We start from the raw sequence: 21195 nt of genomic DNA, 5'->3' as shown, positions 1-21195 counted from the left end.
TGTCCTAATGACAGGATTACAAGTCACTTATACACCTCTCATCTTTATTTTTTGTTTGTTTGTTTGTTTCACAATTATCCACAAAGTACAGTAACGTGATTTCAAACAGATAATGTCAACATTGTCAATTAGAATTTAATATATAAGAAAGGGAAATTATCCTTTCTTGATGCCAAGGAGAAATTCAAATCTGCCATTAATTCAATGTATAGTTTTTTAACAGTTCTACAAATTTGGTTTTCCATTTTGTAATAAAGATAAATAATACATGGAATTGTAATGACATGGGATTAGAAAACAGTCAAGAAAAAGATCTGATCAATCATGAAGTGAATGGATATAAATATACAGAACACCATAACCATTACATTTGTAACAAATACAAGAAGACATTTAACTATACAGAAGTAGTAATTCTAAGATGCAAAACAAATCATTGTAGAACAATACAATGTAAATGGACAAAACAAACTAAATAACATATAGTTTTGCCTGTAACAAAAACCTCCAACCTGACCATACTGTAGTGTCCACTTGGTGTACATCAGTAAAAAATAAATAAATAAAGTAATAAACAACAGAACAGTTTGTCCTAAATCAATACAGACAGGTGTGAAAGGCACAAGTACATTGACTTACACACTTCTGAGCTCTTGGTATTCCGGCTTCCTCCTACATTCCAAAAACCCGCACGTTAGGTTAATTTACGTTTTAGAACTGTCCTTAAGTGTGACTGTGAGCGTGAATGGTTGTTTGTCTCCACGTGCCGGCGGCACGTCCAGGGTGTACCTCGCCTCTTACCCAAAATTAGATGGGATAGGCTCCAGCTCACCTGTAACCCTAATAGGGAAAAGGACCACAGAAAACAGATGGGTGGATTTTCCTGTTATAAACTTTCCTGAGTGTGGGAGGATTCTGGCCATGTGTTATTACTAAGCAACGGGAGGACGCCCAGTTGTGCTAGCTTCGCTTTAGCCACACTGTCCCAGCCCTTATTGGCCAGAGGGTTCCTGGGCGAAGGATGCATGATGCCCTCCACTCGCACGTCCATACCAGCTGCGGAAAGAGCGCGACGTGCCCGCTGCTCCGCCACCCTGCCCACACCGATCACCATGGAGACACCCAAGGCCTCCACGGCTTGGCACAGGGCGATGTCACACAGGCGGAGGAGCTCCTCACGCTCACGGGCGTTGAGCTCAGGTGGGGTTAGGTTCTTCCCGCTGCTGCTCATGAAAATGAGAGGGCAAAGGTTGTGCACGAAACAGTGGCGGAAGAATGCCGCCGGTTCGCCACACAACTTTCTGAAGAAGCCCCAGAAGCGGGCGCCGCTCACTTCGCTCTGAGTGCAGGCCAGGCCGCTAATGCGACGCTTTGGATGCTCGTCGTCAGGGCGACCGACCGCCCCCGTGATCTTCAGCCAATCAACTACTGAGTTCACTTCGCCAAAGGGAACCTGTGAGAGATGAGATGGGTATTTCAACAATTGAATTTATTCCCAGTCAATTTGTGTCACTCAACTTCTGACAAATACACTATTAGTTGGATGCATGACTGAAACTGACAATCATTTGCAGAAAGAAATAAAACTGGTCTCCAGCCAATCGCAGGACACATATGGCCAAACAACCATCTGCACTCACACCTATGAACAATTTAGGGTCTTCAATTAACCTACCATGCATGTTTTTGGGAATGGGGGAGGAAACCGGAGTACAGCCACACAGGCACGGGGAAAAAATGCCAACTCCACATAGGGAGGCCGGATTTGAACCCAAAACCTGAGCACTGTGAGGCAAATGTGCTTTCTCTTCATAGCGATCATAAAATTACAAACCAATACATTATATCAACATTTCAACAATTCATTTAAAGTCCTGATACAGACAATAATCTGATGTCGATGTGCCAAAATACCAAGCATTTTATTATTTTTGTAACCTCTACATTGCCCATCCTTACACTAACAACAAACTGCTCCCCTGATGTAATTATTCACTTCCTCTCGTAAAAATTGTGTTTTCCTCAGAAATACACAACTTTAATCTCGTAATATTAAAATAGACAAATTTTTTCCTGGAGAATATCCAACTTTTCTCTCAAAAATATCAAATTTTGTTCTTACTGTGTATTTTATTATATTTTCAACCTTGATGAAAACCTCTCCAATGCTCATCCTAACATTGGCAACAAGGTGATTCCCTTGTTAAAATAAAACTTTTTGGGGTAAAGAATATACAACTTTGTTGTCATAATATGAATTGAATCTTGAAAATACAAGACTCTACAGATTTATTGAGATTGTACTGCGTCATACTTCAACATATATTATTTCAATGAAGTATGTTTTGGCGTCACTGATGGTGCAGTGGTACGTTCGTCTGACTACAGGCAGCGTGGGTTGAGTTCCCACTCGGTGACGGTGTGAATGGTTGTCTGTCTCTGTATGTGCCCTGCGGCTGGCTGGCGACCATTTTAGGGTGCAGTCTGCCTTTCGCCCGGAGTAAACTGGGATAGGCGCCAGCGACCCTAACCAGGATAGATGGATGGCTTACTGAGAGGGAATGGGGAAAAAACATCATTATAATATATTTTGTGTATTGCCCAAGAGTTACTGCTGACGTCATATTTAGCACCGACTGAATGTCCTCTTTGTAATTCAACGCTTGCTTAGCTCACCCCCGTCTGGGCCATGCCGAAAGGTCCAGGATTCATGCCTAAAAACAAGAAGCTCTGGCCCGTCTGGCAGTACTTTTCCACGTAGCAGCTGTGCGTCTCCCACGCGTACTCCAGTGGGTTGTACACATAGCGGACGGGCTCTCCGAAGCTGAGCCCACGGAGGTGCGCGTTGAGCTCCAGCTCGAGCTTCAGCAACCTGCATGAAGGGCTCGGCGCAGTGTTCGGCTGATGCGGGGTCCACTTCCATACTCGCTCCTCCGATTCCCGCTCCTCTCCATCACCCCCCGCCATCGCGCTGCCATTTAACATGATTGTTTTTCAATCTTCATGCATATAATACCTATCAACTTCCGTATTGACATTGTTACATCGTTTGAGTTGTTTCCTTCCTGTGAGGCGTCTTCTTGTTTTACTAAGGACGTCAATCAACACTCAGGGGCATTACCGCCATCTCCAGGCTTGGAACGTGAACTACATCTTTGCTGGGATTAGCAGAAATACTCATTAATTCTTTTTAAAATTAGAATGTGTAGTTTCTTGGGGAAAAAAACTGTGTGAATGCAGAAGAGCTGACGCTGGAATGAAATGCTGTGGAATTCAGTAAAATGGAAGAAATGTTTATTGTGAGACTGCAAATGATTTTAAAGATTGGTACATTTGTAAAATGCTTCTGTTCATTTAGGTATAGAGCTGGGAATAGTAGAGCTGAAAGGTTTGAAGTCAGAATGGTTTTAATCTGTTGAGAAATTTTAAAGGAGTTGGTAAATATGTCAAATACTTTTTAATTTGGGAATTTTATTGTAAAGTGTGCAATACGGAAAAATGTGGGATATTTAGTTCTGTCTATGTCTAAATACAATAAACAGTTTAAAGTTGGGATGGTTTTAATTGGTTATGAATTGTGGAAGGATTAGGTCAAATGTCTGCATTGATTTGTAAATTGTCCTGGAAAATGTGGAACACTGAATCTTACTGAATAATTAACTGGACAAACATGAAATGAAAATAATCAACAGTAAATTTAAGATAAAAAAACTACTATACTTGTTACACAATGATTACATAATTACCTTTGTAAGGAAAAAATCTGTTACAGATTCACAATAGTTGAAATGGTAAAGTCAATCAGATGTGAGCAACTGAAGTAGTGAGACAGATGTCCTTAACAAATGTTTTTATTTCAGCATAATAGTAAGCCTCTCCTCCGATTTCAATACGGTTGAAACTAATTGGATCACAAGGGTACATATTAGTTAGCCCATTTTACAATAATTATTGTAACAGTTTGAGGAAGTTACTTGTATGCACTCATTTTTCTACACAAAATAATAAGATTCTATTATTTCAACTGAGAACCATAACTCTGCATGCAAGACTAATAAAGAAAACAACTAATCTGTGATAGCTACCGTTATGCCGTTGCTCTCCTAATACCATGATGATCAATATAATTTACTACAAATACCAGGGACTTTGCATTAGAAGGAATCTTTTCCTTTGTTGACCGTCTTAAGAGCAATCATAGTGGACTGTCAACTGTACTGATCCAAATGGTTCTGTTCATCTTCTCTGAGGAGAAAGAGGCTTTGTCTAAAACAGAGTACACTTTGAAGGAAACACAAATATCCATCTCTCAATTTGCCTATTTTCCCGTCACTCCAGTGTTTACAATTTTAGAATAAAAATTTACTTGAAATAAAACACAGACCCACATTTGATCCAAGTGAAAAGTTAAAACCTCAATGTTAAAAACAAGCGATTGAGACATCAGGGATCTTCTGCATGGTCCTAGTAGAAACTAAACTCACAAGTACAGTATTGCCCTTTTAACAAATGTCACTATGCACCAGCACCATGCTTTGTGCACAGCTGGAAGAGTGTCGACGAATTCCTCAAACCTGACCCTCCGTCAGTCCATCGGCTGTGAACACCGCAAAGAGAAATCAACACTGTTCATTTGTATTCAACATAAAGCACGAACATTCCCTCTGGCAATCGCAAAGGAACTAATACACTCTGGGATTGCACCTATCTTACATTCAGTCAAAATGACCGTCTTATGTACACACAGCTCTTTCTCATCTCAACACTGAGAATGAGCACACAACTCAAGGAGGGTCAAGTTTGAGAAATAAATCAGCAGGGAGTATAGCGGCCGTGATAGAGCCCCTCTGCTTTCGCCCGTGCAACAAAAATGCTTGTTACAATAATGTTCAGCATTACAATGGTTATTTGTGTATCTGCACTTTGTTAAGGCTACACCCAATGATATGACATAACACCTGTTAAAACACACCAAGCATATAATAACTGCATAAAAAGGCAATGGTTAGTGTGCAGCAGAGTGTTGGTTTCACCAGACTGGGCTTCCTTCAGTATGAGACATCATGTGACTTCCGATCAGTGACAATGACATAAGAAGACATTTTCTATGCCACTGGGGTCACCAACATTCTGTAACCACGAGTTTAGTGGAAAAATGTCCATCCACTGTGACATAAAAGCGGCCTTGTTTTCGTAAATACATCTGAAACATAATAATAAAGCATTGAGGAAAAGGCTAAATAAAATTGAAAAAAGAGGATTCTCAAACAGAGAGAAATCTCAATGTGAGAGATGTGTACAAGCAACAAAACAGCGGAGAATCAACACGTGGCCAAAACAGGATCGCCCACTGATCACCTACTCCATGGAAGTCCTGGTTAACATTAACACCCATTGGCTCGAAAAAACTGAAGGTAATCCTTGGCCAAAATTAAACCAAAAACAAACAAAAACATCTACTTAAGTCCAACTGTGAATGTATTAGCAATATTTACAGACAGTGTCCCTCTAATGTTATTAGAGGCAAAGAATGCTGGTCAACCAGATGGCTTCACAATAGAGTCCCGGTCAAGCTACCGTTACCATGGTGACAGAAATTGAAACAGCTGCCACAGCCGGCAAGATCTGGTTGACGCGAGCCATATTTGGACCTAAGTGACAAAGCTTAAGAGACAATGAAATGCTTTTCCTCGCAACTATATCCCTGTTTGTCAATTTTTAAAAAATGCCGTCATTACAGAGTACCAACAAATGTAGATGCATTGGAACAATAAAAACCTTTTTTTTTTTTTCCGCAAACAGAGTAAGTACAAAACAGGAACACTCTTCATCACAGAAAAGTCTTGTCGTTAAAAAAATATGGAGGCGAGAAAAGAAACAGTTAAAACGAAACGAACAAATGTCCCGCAGTAATTAGTAATCCAAGACTGGAGCTGCATCGTCAGTCTGTGCTGGAGCCACTCAGCACAGAGCGAGCGCCACGCCCGTCCATCGGTCCTGTGTCTGGCGGCCACATAGACGGGGCGAACGTGGAATGTCAGACGGCCAGCCGACCTGGAGGTGGGTGCATGGGGCTCCAGGTCGGGGGAGCGGGTGGAGCTTCCTGGGCATATTGGCGCGGTTCACAACACGGTTGGTTCTCCACTTTTGCTACGCCGCGGCCCTGGCACAGCCGACGGTGCCGCAGCAAACGGTCTGTCCTTGAAAAGTTCTATCGGAAAACAAAATGGACTTTTGTTAATTCAAGTTTTCTACACAGTGAAATATTCAATGTGCATTCAAAGTCAGACTTGCCTTATTTTTGTAGTATTTGGAAAATAACATTTTGACAGGCATGCTTGCAGTATTAACACAACTTCCAGTAGCATTTAAACAGGCTCTCACATAAAAAGCCCCTTAGGTGTTTATATTGCATAATAATTCAGACTGTTAAAACTGTGACGGTTGCTTTGGTCTGCATCCTTTGTTTCTTAAAAAGAAGACAAACTAGTGACATAAAAAAAGAAGAAATCTATGAAAGATAGTCATTTTTGTACATGCAGTTGTCATGTTCATCCCTAAATTAATGGGCTGTGGAAGACACTTTGAACATGTAAATGTGTAGGTATGTTTAAAAATAAAATAAATCTTTTCAAAGGCTGTTTCTGAACAATACATATTCTTAGTGACTAGCAAACTTGGCAACATAAGAAACTGTGGGTCCCAGGGTGGAAAACAGTGGAGAAACAAACAATGCTTAAAAAAGAAAGCACATACAACAATTAACGTTTTCAAATTTCAAAAACCAGATCAGAAATTATTATTTTCAAAATGTGAGAATGCAACATGAAAGTATTTAACACTGTTTCAAGCACCCGTGGGAACGCTTAATCGTGGAAGTTAGCAAAATAAAGCAAAACAAAAAAAAACAACTAAACCACAAAAACTACACAGAAAAAATTAAGTACTTAAACCTAATGTAAAAAAAAAAAAGAAAAAAAAGCTTTACTTTCTAATAATTACTGATGAATAAAATGAGCATAAATGTTGTGCCTACCTGCTGGCAGCGCTCACATTGGTAAGGCTTCTCGCCGCTGTGCACACGCTTGTGTCTCTCCAGGTGGTAGCGCTGGATAAACCTCATATCACACATGTCACAAGCAAAAGGCTTCTCCCCTAGCAAAAAGCACACACAACAGAGTCAATGCGTCAATATTTTTGTCTTCTTACACCACTAAAGTGTGTCAAACTTTGAGGACTATCATTGCAGCAATAATAAGTAGGAAAAAAGCCTTATCTGTAACTTTTGAGTGTTATGATTAGAAAAAGGCCTGGTCATCAACTCATTATGTGTAGGTCAGAGTGGTTATCATGGCCCAGATGTACGCAACAACATCTGCGCTGCGTGTGATGCTGGTTCAACATCCCATCAAAGTGGAGGTTGCGCGTCGGGGGGTGCGAGCGGCAGTGGTGGGAGGGGACGCGGCAACGGAACGCATACCCGTGTGAGTGAGGCTGTGTCTCTCCAGGTGGTTACGCTGAATAAACCTCATGTCACACATGGAACAAGCATACGGCTTCACCCCTACACACACAGAGCAGCGGATTAGGCCTTCCCCTTCCCGCCACACACCACACAAGGTCAAGTACGTGCAACATCACCTCTGCCACACACACACAATGCGGAAATGTTCACACATGCAACTATGGGAATACAGCTGGAACACAAAATATGTCAAGCGCACTGCGTCAGATAAACAATGACCGTTCTATATGTTCTTAACAAACCTAACTTTTGTTCTCCCAAAGTCCCAGATAAGCGTCATAAATTAATACAAATTTGATCAGTTATGAAGTCCTTTGAGGGGAAGGGGCCATATTTGGTCAACTGAGGTCAAAATGATGCCTCACTATAAGGTAGTAGAGCCCTGTGATTTCTCCTAGTCAAGCAGTGAAGGCTAATATAATCAAAGAAAAGTGTATTGTACAGGTATATCATTACTATTCACATTATGATGAATTTAAAAAAAGCTAAAAAAATATGTCATAATTGTATATTGATGCCTTGAGATATAAGTTTAATTTGTTCCCTAACCACACTCATAAATCAATAAACTTGTATCTCAAATTGTCTTTCCCCACTGAAATGAATGGACATGCCATTAATCCGTTCCAGCAGCCCCCCGCCCCCCAAAAAAACTGCAATGAATTTTTTGATAAAAATCTCACACTTTCATATTTTATAATAACATAGTAATAACATAATTAAATTGAATTAAAAAAATAATATTTTTTGTCTCCTTCAATGCACATTGTGCTGCTCATTGTCGTGTCTGCACCTTGGCCACCTGGGGGCAGTAGTAGATAGTCATACGGATACACTGTATTGGAGGCTCAGCAGATAACCGATCCGATCACAAGATGGAGCAACGTGTCCATTTACATGACTTGTTCATTTATTGTATAAACCTGTGTACTGTATACTGAGTACTGTATCCATCCAGCCATCCATTTTCTGTATCGTTTATCCTCACTAGGCCTAATGACCTCTAGGGGGAATTCAAGGATTGGCCACTAACATAAGTTTAGGTCAGATCAACATTACAACATGACAGAAAACATGGGTGCTAACTTACTGTAATTAAATTACTTTGTTGCAATTAAATTACTTCAATAAATACTGTTAATGACACGCTTACTCTAACTTTCTCACTGTCCCGGCTATATGGACGGGTGTTGTCCAGAGTTTACGTCAGTTAGGCTTTTCCTTTTATTTATTTTTTTACGCTGCTTTGCTTGAACGCGGCATACTCCTCCTTGTGTACATTCTTCAGGTGCCCGATCAAATTTGTGTTGAAGCATTTAGATGATGTTCCCCACAATGTACTTCAGTTGTGCACAGACTGCAAATAACTTAAGTGTTGTTTGTCTGAGACACCGCAAAATAGTCCCACACCGATGATGTGTTTTTAACCGACAAGATTGAAAAAAACTTTCTTGGCCGTCAGATAGTTACAGTACTGCGCCACATGACAAGGCTAAAAATAAACTAGCTTTTGGATTCATACGCAACGGCGACATGGTGCCCAAATGTCTTGTGCGGAGCCGATCGATGACGTCATTGATCGGATTGGCGAATTATGACATGAAAGCCGATCAGCATAAAATGCTAATTATCGCCCGATACCAATAACACAAACCAGATCGGCGTAAAGTCTAGTCATATTAGTTAATCTTTGCAGAGCATAAAGAATGTATGCCTGTGAGTAATGTCATTAGCTGTCTACATGTGTTGCTGCATAGTTTGTGGTCAGATATCCGTTGCTTAAAGGGTAGCAACACCGACACATAGATGCTAGTTGCTAGCCCATGTACCTATGGTCTTTCTAATTGTATGCTGGCATTAAGCTAGCGAAGGCTATGTCGTTGTTTTATATAAAGGTCTAATTGTCTTTGTTTTATGTTTCCTTCAACAGTAACCTTTAGCTGAGAGTGGCAATAAACAATTGAAGCCGTTTTTTTGAATACTTACTGTTATCTGACAAACTGCTGCTTTTTGTGAAGTAATTTGAGTCATCTGCCACCATTGAGCACTTGTTTCAAGTTTGCACTTGCAAGTCCAAGAAAAGTAATCGGCCGATCGGCGGCTCCTGTCTCAAGAATCTCCTAAGTCGGGTCACTCGTATCTCAAGGCACCACTATAGTATTTCAATGAATGTGCTATAAAGGGTCAATTCAGGCCAGAAAAATCACTCAATTTTTAAATATGCAGGGGTAAGTGTACTAAACTGCAAAAATAAAAGTTTGTAACTGAAATGATGAGAAATGTAATGGGCCACACCATTTAGTTCAGAGAGGGTCCAAAACAAATGTATTGTTTCTATTTGGGTTAAAAATTGAAGAAAAGAACAAAGCTAAGACAATCTCATGCACTAATCGCTGGTGTAATTGCTTCCCACTGTGTCAGCTTGTGAAACAGTCCCAGCGGGAAAACAAGATGGAGGATTAAACAAATCCACTTCTAAAACGCTCTCTAGCTGAGATCTAAAGTTGTACGTTAGGAGATTTCCATGTGTGACGATAAAAACATGTTGGCTTGACGTGCCATTAGCTTCAATGAATGCATGTGATAACAGCGTTGCGGACATTTCGCTAACGTTTTAGTTAAAATTGAAGAGACCGGTCTAAATAGGTAAATATTTCTGGTAAGTATTGCGTCAAACACACTGAGTGACTGGAAAGATGAGAGGGGTAGGTGTACGGACCCATACCCGTATGAGTGAGGCTGTGTCTCGCCAGGTGGTAGCGTTGAACAAACCTCATGTCGCACATGGTGCAAGCAAAAGGTTTCACACCTAAACGCAGAGCATTAATATATTAATTTTCAAAACTTGTCATTCGACTCAGTCATCCATCGATTAGTAAAACTGTCATTGATGGGTTGTTAACCACTTCTCACTTGGCTAGAAATCAATCCAATGAATAACAAGTTCAAGTTGTGTTTGACCAATTTTCAAATCCAGAGCTAACACAACATGAGCTGATGATGTCACACTCTTTATTTAGTGTTTGCGATTCAAACGTGATACAGAAAATACTTATTGACACACGACCATTTACCCTCATAAACTAACAACAAGCGTCGTGTCTAATTAGCATAATCTATGTTGTAGTTTGGTCAGTGTCACTGTTTAGGTGGGCGGGTGCATACCCATATGAGTGAGGCTGTGTCTTGCCAGGTGATAACGTTGAAAAAACCTCTTGTCACACATGGTGCAAGCATAAGGTTTCACACCTAAATGCAAAGTGGCAATGTTACATGACTTACGCTCCATTTTCATTCTTTGCCAGTACATCCCGAAGCTATTGGTTATTAACCACACAGTCGCCAATTCATGCAAAAACCTATTTCATTCAGCCTCTTTGCGGTGTATTTTAGCGGTTTTGCAGTACTGCAGTTTGCATCAACAGCAACAGAAAAATATGGCACGTTTCTCAACTCTATTTCATGCAAATATCTGCCAGAAACAGAGATGCCAATCTTACCGACTTCCCAGAATGCCTAAGAGGCAGAAATTGGCACAACTGCCAACATTGCGGATGTCTACTAGTGATCAAGTCTAATTGTGAATTCATGTGCAGTCCCATCATCTCATGCATGCGTGAGCTCGCAACATAGACATGTCATATAGTAATTAATGTGTCTGGCCCTGTGCAAGGGCGGCCTAAATTCACAATTGTGTGAGCACACTGTGTGGCAAGAAAACACAGAGAAAATGGAGGATGCATTATTTTGGAATTTGAAGGATCTACTCGTGTCCGTAACGTTAAGAGTTGGGTTGATTTCCATCATCCCGGATATTCTGGGAAATTAGGAGAGTTGGCATCTCTGCAGTAATAGTCCCACTGTAACTGTTGCATTGTGAAAACACACTACAATATCCTAAGACACCAGCTCCATTTTCTTGAGGATGATTTCATTTAACTGCAAAGGTGATCACGACTGTTACATTTTTTACACATTTTGCCTTTAAGAAAAACAAGTATTTCAAATGAGGCTGTGTGCGCTAAAGCTTGATGGGCAATAAGGGTTCAACAAGATTGAGGGGCAGGTGTATAGACGCATACCAGTATGAGTGAGGCTGTGTCTGGCCAGGTGGTAGCGCTGAAGAAACCTCATGTCGCACATGGTGCAAGCAAAAGGTTTCACACCTAAACGCAGAGTATTACAGGTATTACTTTCACACTTTGGTTTTTGGTGTTCACAATCCAACAGTGATGCAATGTACTTCTCAATTTAAAATTGATGGGTTGTAAACCAACATTTTCAGTAATTAGAGCTATCGTTTTGAAAAATTTAATGCTTGTTTTTTTATTCATGACCAATCTCTATACAAAATGGTGGAAGCAATGACCCACAGCTGTATGCTTAAGATGTATTTACAGATGTGATAGAAATTAGGCATCCATCACAGATGCTTTGTCTGATGTCATGTAAAGTCAAGTGTGACTAAGTGTCATGGACAAGGTGGGCGCATACCCATATGAGTGAGGCTGTGTCTCGCCAGGTGGTAGCGCTGAAAAAACCTCTTGTCGCATATGGTGCAAGCATAAGGTTTCACACCTAAATGCACAGTAGCAACGTTATAATACTTTGCTTCACTTTGCAGTTTTGACTATGTAAACATACCTAAGCTATTGGTTATTAACCACACATTTCCCAATTAATGCAATGACAATATATCATCCTTTGACATTTCTGCCTGTTTTTCCTGCCATCGGGGATTTAGTAGATGTGGCTTTAAATTTTGAGCTCTATCTATCTAATTATATGGAAAACTAATAAACATCACAAACAAACCAACAGAAACTGTTTAAAAAAAAATGTCTGTCACATTCATTATGAACCGGTCAGTGGGATTTTGCTGCCTCCGAAAAGTTAAAAATACATGCTTGACAAGCAATCGGTGTCTCTAAAGCTATCGCAAATTGTGTAAAAAGATTTTACCTTTCGTAAGTTGGATTCCGATAAAATTGAACACAAACTCTCTTCAGAGGCTGTCACTGTTCACAAGCTTGAAGTATTGCTTTTGTCAAACAACATGGCCACTGCCTTTACCTCTTCGGAGAGTCATTCTGTGCCCATGTTTGTGAAGTTTGAAAACTGCCGATGTTTAATTGCAACATTACTTAACAGTAGTCTTCCAAATACAGCATATGCATAATTCCAATTAAGGTTGATAAAAAGACACCAGAGAAAATATAGCAAATGAAAATATTACTACTACTATTTTACTAATACCAGCCACTAGCCGTATTGATTTGTCTCTTATATGCAGTACCTATCTATAAATACAGAGTGCAGTACATTGTAGCTAATCTGCTTCAATGCATCTGACCTGCAATTGATACATTTTTGACAGTAAGGATAGTAAATGTATTCACAACTATAGGAATAAATGTATTCTCTACTACAAAAATAGCACTCAAACATCACAGGAACCATCCGACAGAAAGACAAGAAGAATTCCTTAAATCCTCAGTATCAGATACGATGCGTGAGAAATGAGTGAGTTCCTAAAGTGGAGTGACAAATGGGAAGGTGCACACAGAATGTACTGGGCACGATGTACGGACCCATACCAGTATGAGTGAGGCTGTGTCTCGCCAGGTGGTAACGCTGACAAAACTTCATGTCACACATGGTGCAAGCATAAGGTTTCACACCTAAATGCAGAGCATCAACAGCATTAATTTGTGTCTCTGCCACAAAGAAACAAGAAATCTTGATGTATTTAAGTCAACTAATCTGGGATAAATTGATGTCTGTGGTTAATAACCAATGTCATACCCTAACATGAGTTACATGGGCAAAGTATGAACTAAATAGGTGGTTGTGTAAAAATATACTATTTTCTGATCCACTTACATTACACGAGCCCATATCATTGGTGCTAATGCACTACATCTGCCCCATCAACAATGTGTCAGAACACAGACATTTAACAGATGTTCCAGCATCCCAATGGTGTGACTGTCTTAAGATTGGCAGGCGCATACCCATATGAGTGAGGCTGTGTCTCGCCAGGTGGTAGCGCTGAAAAAACCTCTTGTCACACATGGTGCAAGCGTACGGCTTCACCCCTATGCACACAAAGTACCAGCTTTAGCGTGGAAAATAAATTATTCAACTGCCAAAAATGATCGCCACTAAACTTTACTAATTGTTTAGTAAAGTTTGGTTGTACTCATCAGCGCTTAGTTTGCTGCAGAGATTCCACCAGGTGAGGAAGTAGGTCTGCCATTCCAATTGAACATGACTTTTCTCTATGACTATGATTGCTAATACCACAGTCAGTGTTCGAATTTCAAAATGTTGATGGAAAATAAAAAATCATCCGGAGTGGAAAATAAACCAATCTGCAAACCTTGACACCTGAATATCCAAAGAAATAATTGAGGTCCTAAATGGACACAGTACACCAAGCACAATAGCCAATGAGAGATTGCCTAATTTCGACAGATTTATTTTTCAACGCTGATCGCAGGTTAGACAATTTTAGGCAGTTGGCAAACTATTCACAATATATAAGAACGTAACATCTGCAATGTAAAATCTGACAAAATGTAAGGGTATGATGACAGATACTTTGGAAAACATTTTGAAATATGATACAATACGATTAAGTCTGTCAATTTATGCTTCTGTGAAAATAAATTTCAAGACAAAAGTGACCATAGTCAATGTTAGTAAAATGAATGAGAAATGACACAATAATTGACATGTGTGGAGTGTTGTGCATACTGATTAAAAAAAATGTTTGCCCGACATTTAACCAAAATTAATGATTTACTGCAAAGTAAGATGGTGAAATAATTATCTGATGTGACAAGAATGTCTATGGCTAAAAATAAAGGTCTATGTATCAAACATTATCTTCATTTATAGGGTGAGCTTCTTCTATGTATGATGCCACAATACAACAAAAACAACAACTAAAAACATACATACATACAATAATTTTTACTTTGTCAGAGGCAAAGTAGGTGGGGAACTTTCATTACCATCAGACTATACAAGTGCTTGTGAAGTACACAGTTGACTATACATAAAAAATCGTTTGGCTACATTGTGACAGGTGTAGTAACAGAATTTCTTAACATGGACATATAGCCGTCAATGGCAGTAAATAAATTTTAAGGCATGTGGCCATGGTGGTGTGAGCCATGTCACATTCAAATAAAAAGGACATACCTGTGTGAGTGAGACTGTGTCTTTCCAGTTGGTAACGCTGAATAAACCTCATGTCACACATGGTACACGCATATGGCTTCACTCCTGAATGGAACACAAGAAGGTTAGATGTATTTCACAACTAAAAAACACAACATGTAAAAGACGTGGACATGCTAATTGGATGGTTTGTAACAGCATGCTATGAAATTTATTGTAGGCGAGACATTACGCCAGAAAGAACTGGCAGACATCATAATCTAAGTTTTATAATTACAAATAAGCAAAGCTCAAGATATAATCGTAGGAGCTACTTTAATAATGTTCACTCTTAATGCAGTCAGTTGTCAACGGTTTCTAAGCAGAAGTTGCTGCAAATGAACCATTTCAATGGTCAAGCAGCCAAATATTGAATCAATCTGGAGAAATGGAACTTGTCTTGTTGGTAGTTCAGACTATTGATGTCTGCCATTAAATTTCATTTGTGTAATGTGCCCGCTTATTGATGGTGTCAATGATACACATGTTATGGTAACATTACAGTTTTAAATAAAAAAGAGGGACATTTTTTCAGTGGACAGTTTTCCAACAAAGCCTACAGTTGTAGTGGAAATTTTCCACCAATTACATAATGACGTTATTGTGGGAAATGGGACTTAAAAAATATGTTAGATGTCGTTGGTCGGTTATATTTTAAAGGTTTCAAAGTAAAAGGGGAACAAATGCAGCATACCGGTATGAGTGAGGCTGTGTCTTGCCAAATGGTAACGTTGGAAGAACCTCATGTCACACATGGAGCAAGCGTACGGCTTCACCCCTGAATGCATACAGTACCAAACTTTATTAAAGTGCTCCTGTCAGCTATAAACAGAAATGTATTTTTATATGTACAAGTCAGTTTTGGAGCCAATACATACTCTTTATACTATCATGACTAACAAGTCCCTAGTCACACATTCATGCCGATACAATGAAATTAAGTGAAAAAAATAAATAATGAAGATTTCGACATAATCAAAAGGCCCTTATTCGCCTTGAGCTGCGTTTCCCCTGTGTAGCACCTACACGGCTCGCCTCGGCTTGTTTGGATCTGTCGGTTTTCCACTTTAAAAAAAAATACTGGCATCATTGAATGCATCAGTCATAACTACTTGTTCTAACAAACAATAATGGAGACTTTATTCGAGAGCAGGCTGGAGGGCAGCAAGAAAACAGACTGCTGCAGCAAAGTGGACACTGTAGAGTATAACACTGCAGCGTTCAGAGCTAAAGCACAGCAACAGGGTATGCTAACATTAGCATGTGTGTTGATTTTCGTGATTTCTCGCCTTGTATCCAAATGTTACAAAAACCCAACAACGACAAATCTGCAGCAGTTTACCCAATATGGTCTCGTCACGTCATGCTTGGAACCTCGGCTGATGATGAACAGAAAATAGTACCTGGTTTTGACTGTGGAAATAGTGTCAATAGAGAGTTGAGCCGTGTAGGTATCGTGCAGTGGAAAGGCGTTTGTGACTCAGTGCTCTGACAGGTAGGGTGAGGCCTATACACTGGAACACTCCATTGTGTGGTAAGGTGAGAGGGGTTGAGAATAAACATGTACCCGTATGTGTGAGAGTGTGTCTCGCCAGGTGGTATCTCTGGAAAAATCTCATGTCACACATGGAGCAAGCATATGGCTTCACCCCTGTACACACAGAGCAAAATTTTTTGCAAAAAGTAAAACGAAACACCACAATGATCTCAATGGGACACACCCAGTTATTATGTATCCAGACATGCCAAAGGCAGTGGCACGACACTTCACGCACTGACCTATTGTTTAATAGTCTTTCACAATACGAGTTGAAAGATTTCTAACTTTAAACATTTTTAACAAGCACTACTATGCTATATGTCTAAGATCTTTCTAGAAATAAGGAAGAGTTCATGACTACTGGGCCAATATGAAGGTTTAACTGGATCAAGGAAGAGCAACGTCATACCCGTGTGAGTGAGACTGTGTCTTGCCAAGTGGTAGCGTTGGAAAAATCTCATGTCACAAATGGAGCAAGCGTATGGCTTCACCCCTACACACAAAAAGTATGTCAGTATGAGCTAGAAACACAACAAATCAGAACCATCAACTCTTCCCTCACGGTAGCTCTTCTTATACATCCACATATCCTCTCAGCAACAGTTTTGCTGTGTGCAATTATATGCCCAAATCAAGTATTGTTTTTAGGGACAAAGAAGTAATTGCGCGGAACAAAGTAGAGCATTCAGCGGGGGAAAAGCTGACGTTTCATACATTTACGTGTACAAGTAATCCTAAAATTATTTTATATTTGGCTGTCGGAACATGTCTGGATACATCTTCATTCTTTCTCCCATTTCAAGCGTATTAAAAATTTGAACGTCAATTGAGACACTATGATATCGTTACTGTCTGTTGTTTAACGAGTTGAGAAGTGGAGGCAGTTCTACAAACATCTACCGGAGAAGCTAGTATAAGTAGACGCATACCAGTATGAGTGAGGCTGTGTCTTGCCAGATGGTAACGTTGGAAGAACCTCATGTCACACATGGAGCAAGCGTACGGCTTCACCCCTATATACACAAAGTCACACATTAGCTACGACGTCACTCTAGCATTAACAGGGTCAGTCATTAAAGGTTTGTTTAGGTCCAGTTGTATCTTCTGTTATTTGGAAGCATTTGTTGTGTGGAATTATGACACAAAAACAGCCACAGGATGTGAGCCAAGCATGCGTGAACGAGACACAAGGCAGCAGCAGCAAGACAGCAAGGAAACGCGGGACACAGCGATCACACTGGCCAGCGGAAGCAGGCACATTTGCACTAGTTACTATGATGAATGACCTTTTTACACTGGGGAGAGGGGGTGGTTTGACATTTTTTTTTTAGTAGGCGTGATGCCAAAATGATGACCTGCCCTGGAATGCTAAAGTTTGCCACTCAATTCCTGCTCCAATCTCACAGCATTGAAATTTTGCTGAAAGCCTCAACTAAAAAAGCCAGATATATTTACAGCTCAGCTACATATGCTGCAACCATTAATATCCATATACACGTGGGTGGACATCAAAGGACTATTGGTAACACAGCAGGACATTGCTTTTGTCAGAATTCAGCAAACTAGAGAATGCAAAACACTAAAAACCAACTGTGACATGTTTAACTGCACTAAATTGTAAGCATAATTCTAACAACCACATTTCACCAACACCAAACAATATTTTGTAGTTCCTTCCACCTCACGTGCCCAAATTGGAATCACACACATAAAATCCAGATCTTAGCAGAATTTTTGCAACGTCATCTTTACAAAAACTGTATTAAGTACATGCAATGTATCAATAGAATGAAAATGTATATTGGGGTTACAACTCCATCATTATCAGAACAAAAATGCCCACATTGAGTAAAACCATGTGATTGGGATGTCAAGCTGACAGTTGTAGTGTGATTAAGACACGGTTCTTGTTAATATGTTTTATGTCTCGTTTTCCTAAGATCAAAGCATCTAGTAGAAAGAAAAAAGTTTGTGAACCTTTTGGAATTTCTTAAATTTATGCACAAATTGGTCATCAAATGTTGTCTAACCATCTAAATTACAATTATATAGAGTCCGCCAAACTAATACCACCCCAAAAAATTTGTTTTCATATTTTTATAGAAAATAACCTGTAGACCACAGGACAGTGAGGAAAAAGTAAGAGAACCCTTGGATTTAATAACAGGTTGACCTTCCTTTGGCAGAAATAACCTCACCCAAACGTTTCCTGTAGTTGCAGACCAGACGTGCACGACGATCAAGATTAATTTTGGACCATTCCTCTTTACAATTTGATGCAGTTCAGTACTGGAAAATCCTATTGACGGGCTAGCTAGTATTAGCATTTGGTCACGGGAGGGATTTACCTTCAAGTAATTCATATTCACACACCAACGTCATAGAGCATATACTCTTCCTATCTGTGAAAAATTAGTTTATTAATGTTATATTGCAACTTTCTACTTCTACTGCACTAATGCATTGCTAGTGCAGATAGTCATTGACTGTATAAAAAGACACGTCACTTTTTTTCCTGAAATCAGACTAAACTTTTCCTGTTTTATCTCATTTAAGATTACCAAAATTATTTCTGTTTGTTAAATGCCAGAATAATGAGATTTTTTTTCGACAACTATAATAGACAATACAGTCATGCCTGAAAGCATTGGCACGTTTTTAGCAATTAATGCATTTATTTTTCTTTATTTTTTTTTGTTCAATTTGTATTATTTTAATATATTTATTTATTATTTAATATATGTTTTCCTTGTTACTAATTTATTTTATAGCTGTTCTTCTAAGTTATATTTAAAGTTTAGTTTTTTTCAATAAATGAATCTTCTTCTTTTCCTTTCGGCTTTTAGGTATTATTTAGAATTTTTGCAATTGCCGAGCCTTGACTTTAGTGAGGTCAGTACAGAGTCATCGCCATGAATGCAATTGTACTCATAATTTCTTAAAGGGCCTTAAATAATACAGTATGAAGACGCTAAATACGAAACAATCACTAAACCTTAACGTATTATATCATGAATATATGGGGCCAGTACAAGTTCTGACTGGGCCACCACAAATGGTAAATGGACTGCACTTATATAGCTTTATCTGCACTATCACAGTGCCCGAAGCGCTTTACAAAGCCTCATATTCATCCGTTCACACACCAATGGGTGACTGCTCCCATGTAAGGCACTGCCAGGTCCACTGGGAGCAAATTAGGGTTCAGTGTCTTGTCCAAGGACACATTGACATGCAGACAGTCGGAGCCGGAATTCGAACCAGCTACCCTTTGGTCACTGGACAACCTGCTCTACCTACTGAGCCGCAGCCGCACAACTTGGCTGTCTGGCCACCACTCAAAAAGGTTTAACGTCGGACCCTGGTGTCAGATGAAGACTTAAAGAAATTGGCACAAGCCAACATCTCAGATGAGCTATATACCATACATAAAACAAACAAGAATTGGGTTCATGGGAGAAACCCAAGTAGAAAGCCGTTGCTGTCTCCAAATAAATAATTTATTATTTTTTTAAACAAATTTTTAAAACATTGGTGCAAGTTTTTGAAGTCCACGGTACTACTGGCTAAATATTCTGTGGACAGGTGAAATCAAAGTAGAGAAATAATTATTTGGGAGAAACACATAATGCCATGTGTGAAGGAAAAATGGCACAGCACACCAACATCAAAACCTTATCCCAACTGTGAAGCATGATGGAAAGAGCAGAGCGGAGTATGGGTGTGCTTTTTTACCTCAGGGCCTGGACAGCTTGTTCTCATCAATGGAAAAATGAATTAACAAGTTCAGCAAGATATTTTGCACTTCAACTTTGAACTTGAAGCCATCTGTCCAACAGTTGACGACAATGATCCAAAATATAAACAGAATGGCATCAAAAAAAATGTGTGGCCCAGTCAAAGTCTTCATCTCAACCCGATAGAGATCCTGTAGTATGACCGAGGAGCTACTCACACCAGACATCCCAGGAGTCTTGCTGACTGCCGAACTGCAACAGTTATACAGTTGTAAAGAAAATTGGACAAAATTCATCCTCATCATTGTGCACGTCTGATCTGCAACTCCAGGAAACGATTGGTTGAAGTTGACAGGGATGAGGGATGGTCAACCAGTTTTTTGAAATTTTCCTCCCTGTTCTGTGAACGTTTACATGTTATTTTAAAAAAGTATGTGAAAACATAATTGTTTGTGTGGTATTAGTTTAATCAGACTCTTTATGTTTATTCTTGTGATTACGATGAAAATCAGACATTTGATGACCAATTTAAGCAGAAGTTTAATGAGTTCCAAAAGGTTCACAAAATCTTTCCTCGCACTGTACATAATGGAATATTTACTTTCTGTTAATATTTAGCTCAAAATTAACATTATTTACAACAGAAGCTGACTTTTTTTCAATGGATAATTAAAAATAAAATAATAATTTAAATAAACATAGTCCTTTGATGTCCACGTAGTTATTTTTAATAGAAAAAAATGTTTTTGGGGTTTAAAAAGTGCAAATCTGGCATACTGAGGACAAACACCGTGGTCCAAGTCAATTTTCAAGTCCATTATCAAGAAATCTTGCTTTTATAACAACTTAAAAAGGATGTATATTGGCAATTGTTATGCGCAGTTCTGTGATCATACAAGTCATGTCTACATATATACATGCATACATACATTTACATATATATACAGATATATGTACATACATACTTATGCACAGATATATATATATATTATACACAAATACATATATATATATATATATATATATATATATATATATATATAATATATACGTACATATATATATATATATATATATATATAAACATATATACACACATACATACATATATATACATATACATACATATATACATACATCTATACATACATATATATATATATATA

At 39.1% G+C, this 21195-nt stretch overlaps 2 protein-coding genes across 19 annotated transcripts in view; both read right to left on the bottom strand.

Moving 5' to 3' along the window:
- Nucleotides 1-38: 38 nt before the first annotated feature.
- smug1 (single-strand-selective monofunctional uracil-DNA glycosylase 1) lies at nucleotides 39-3084 on the bottom strand. Its single transcript, XM_061687933.1, has 2 exons — nucleotides 2677-3084; nucleotides 39-1453 (listed from the first exon to the last, which is right to left on the bottom strand). The coding sequence occupies exons 1-2, from the start codon at nucleotides 2983-2985 to the stop codon at nucleotides 887-889; spliced, it is 876 nt and encodes a 291-aa protein (XP_061543917.1). The 5' UTR covers nucleotides 2986-3084; the 3' UTR covers nucleotides 39-886.
- A 751-nt stretch (nucleotides 3085-3835) lies between these two features.
- The window catches only part of znf740a (zinc finger protein 740a), a 30385-nt gene continuing 13025 nt past the window's right edge, over nucleotides 3836-21195 (bottom strand). For 3 of the 18 annotated variants that reach the window (XM_061689174.1, XM_061689179.1, XM_061689175.1), the window contains 14 exons: nucleotides 17222-17305; nucleotides 16702-16785; nucleotides 16320-16403; nucleotides 15447-15530; nucleotides 14735-14818; nucleotides 13540-13623; nucleotides 13123-13206; nucleotides 12020-12103; nucleotides 11608-11691; nucleotides 10691-10774; nucleotides 10251-10334; nucleotides 7481-7564; nucleotides 7037-7155; nucleotides 3836-6211 (listed from right to left, as the gene is read on the bottom strand). In XM_061689174.1, coding sequence (XP_061545158.1) covers nucleotides 6038-6211; nucleotides 7037-7155; nucleotides 7481-7564; nucleotides 10251-10334; nucleotides 10691-10774; nucleotides 11608-11691; nucleotides 12020-12103; nucleotides 13123-13206; nucleotides 13540-13623; nucleotides 14735-14818; nucleotides 15447-15530; nucleotides 16320-16403; nucleotides 16702-16785; nucleotides 17222-17305 — 1301 coding nt within the window. In that variant the 3' untranslated portion in view covers nucleotides 3836-6037. The remainder of the gene's footprint in view (nucleotides 6212-7036; nucleotides 7156-7480; nucleotides 7565-10250; nucleotides 10335-10690; nucleotides 10775-11607; nucleotides 11692-12019; nucleotides 12104-13122; nucleotides 13207-13539; nucleotides 13624-14734; nucleotides 14819-15446; nucleotides 15531-16319; nucleotides 16404-16701; nucleotides 16786-17221; nucleotides 17306-21195) is intronic. The other 15 variants (XM_061689182.1, XM_061689183.1, XM_061689176.1 and 12 more) reach the window with 15 other exon arrangements.

Source organism: Phycodurus eques, chromosome 10 (assembly GCF_024500275.1).
Source record: "Phycodurus eques isolate BA_2022a chromosome 10, UOR_Pequ_1.1, whole genome shotgun sequence".
In the NCBI taxonomy this organism is placed as follows: Eukaryota; Metazoa; Chordata; class Actinopteri; order Syngnathiformes; family Syngnathidae; genus Phycodurus; species Phycodurus eques.
Note: the sequence above shows the minus strand (reverse complement) of the source record. Positions and strands in the feature narration are given on the sequence as shown.

Bases quoted from the DNA above. Each gene is read 5' to 3' on its own strand.
- smug1 (XM_061687933.1), bottom strand. From the start codon at position 2,985: ATGTTAAATGGCAGCGCGATGGCGGGGGGTGATGGAGAGGAGCGGGAA. The intron at 1,454-2,676 runs GTGAGCTAAGCA...CATCTCTCACAG, and splicing joins TCGGCATGGCCCAGACGGGG to GTTCCCTTTGGCGAAGTGAA.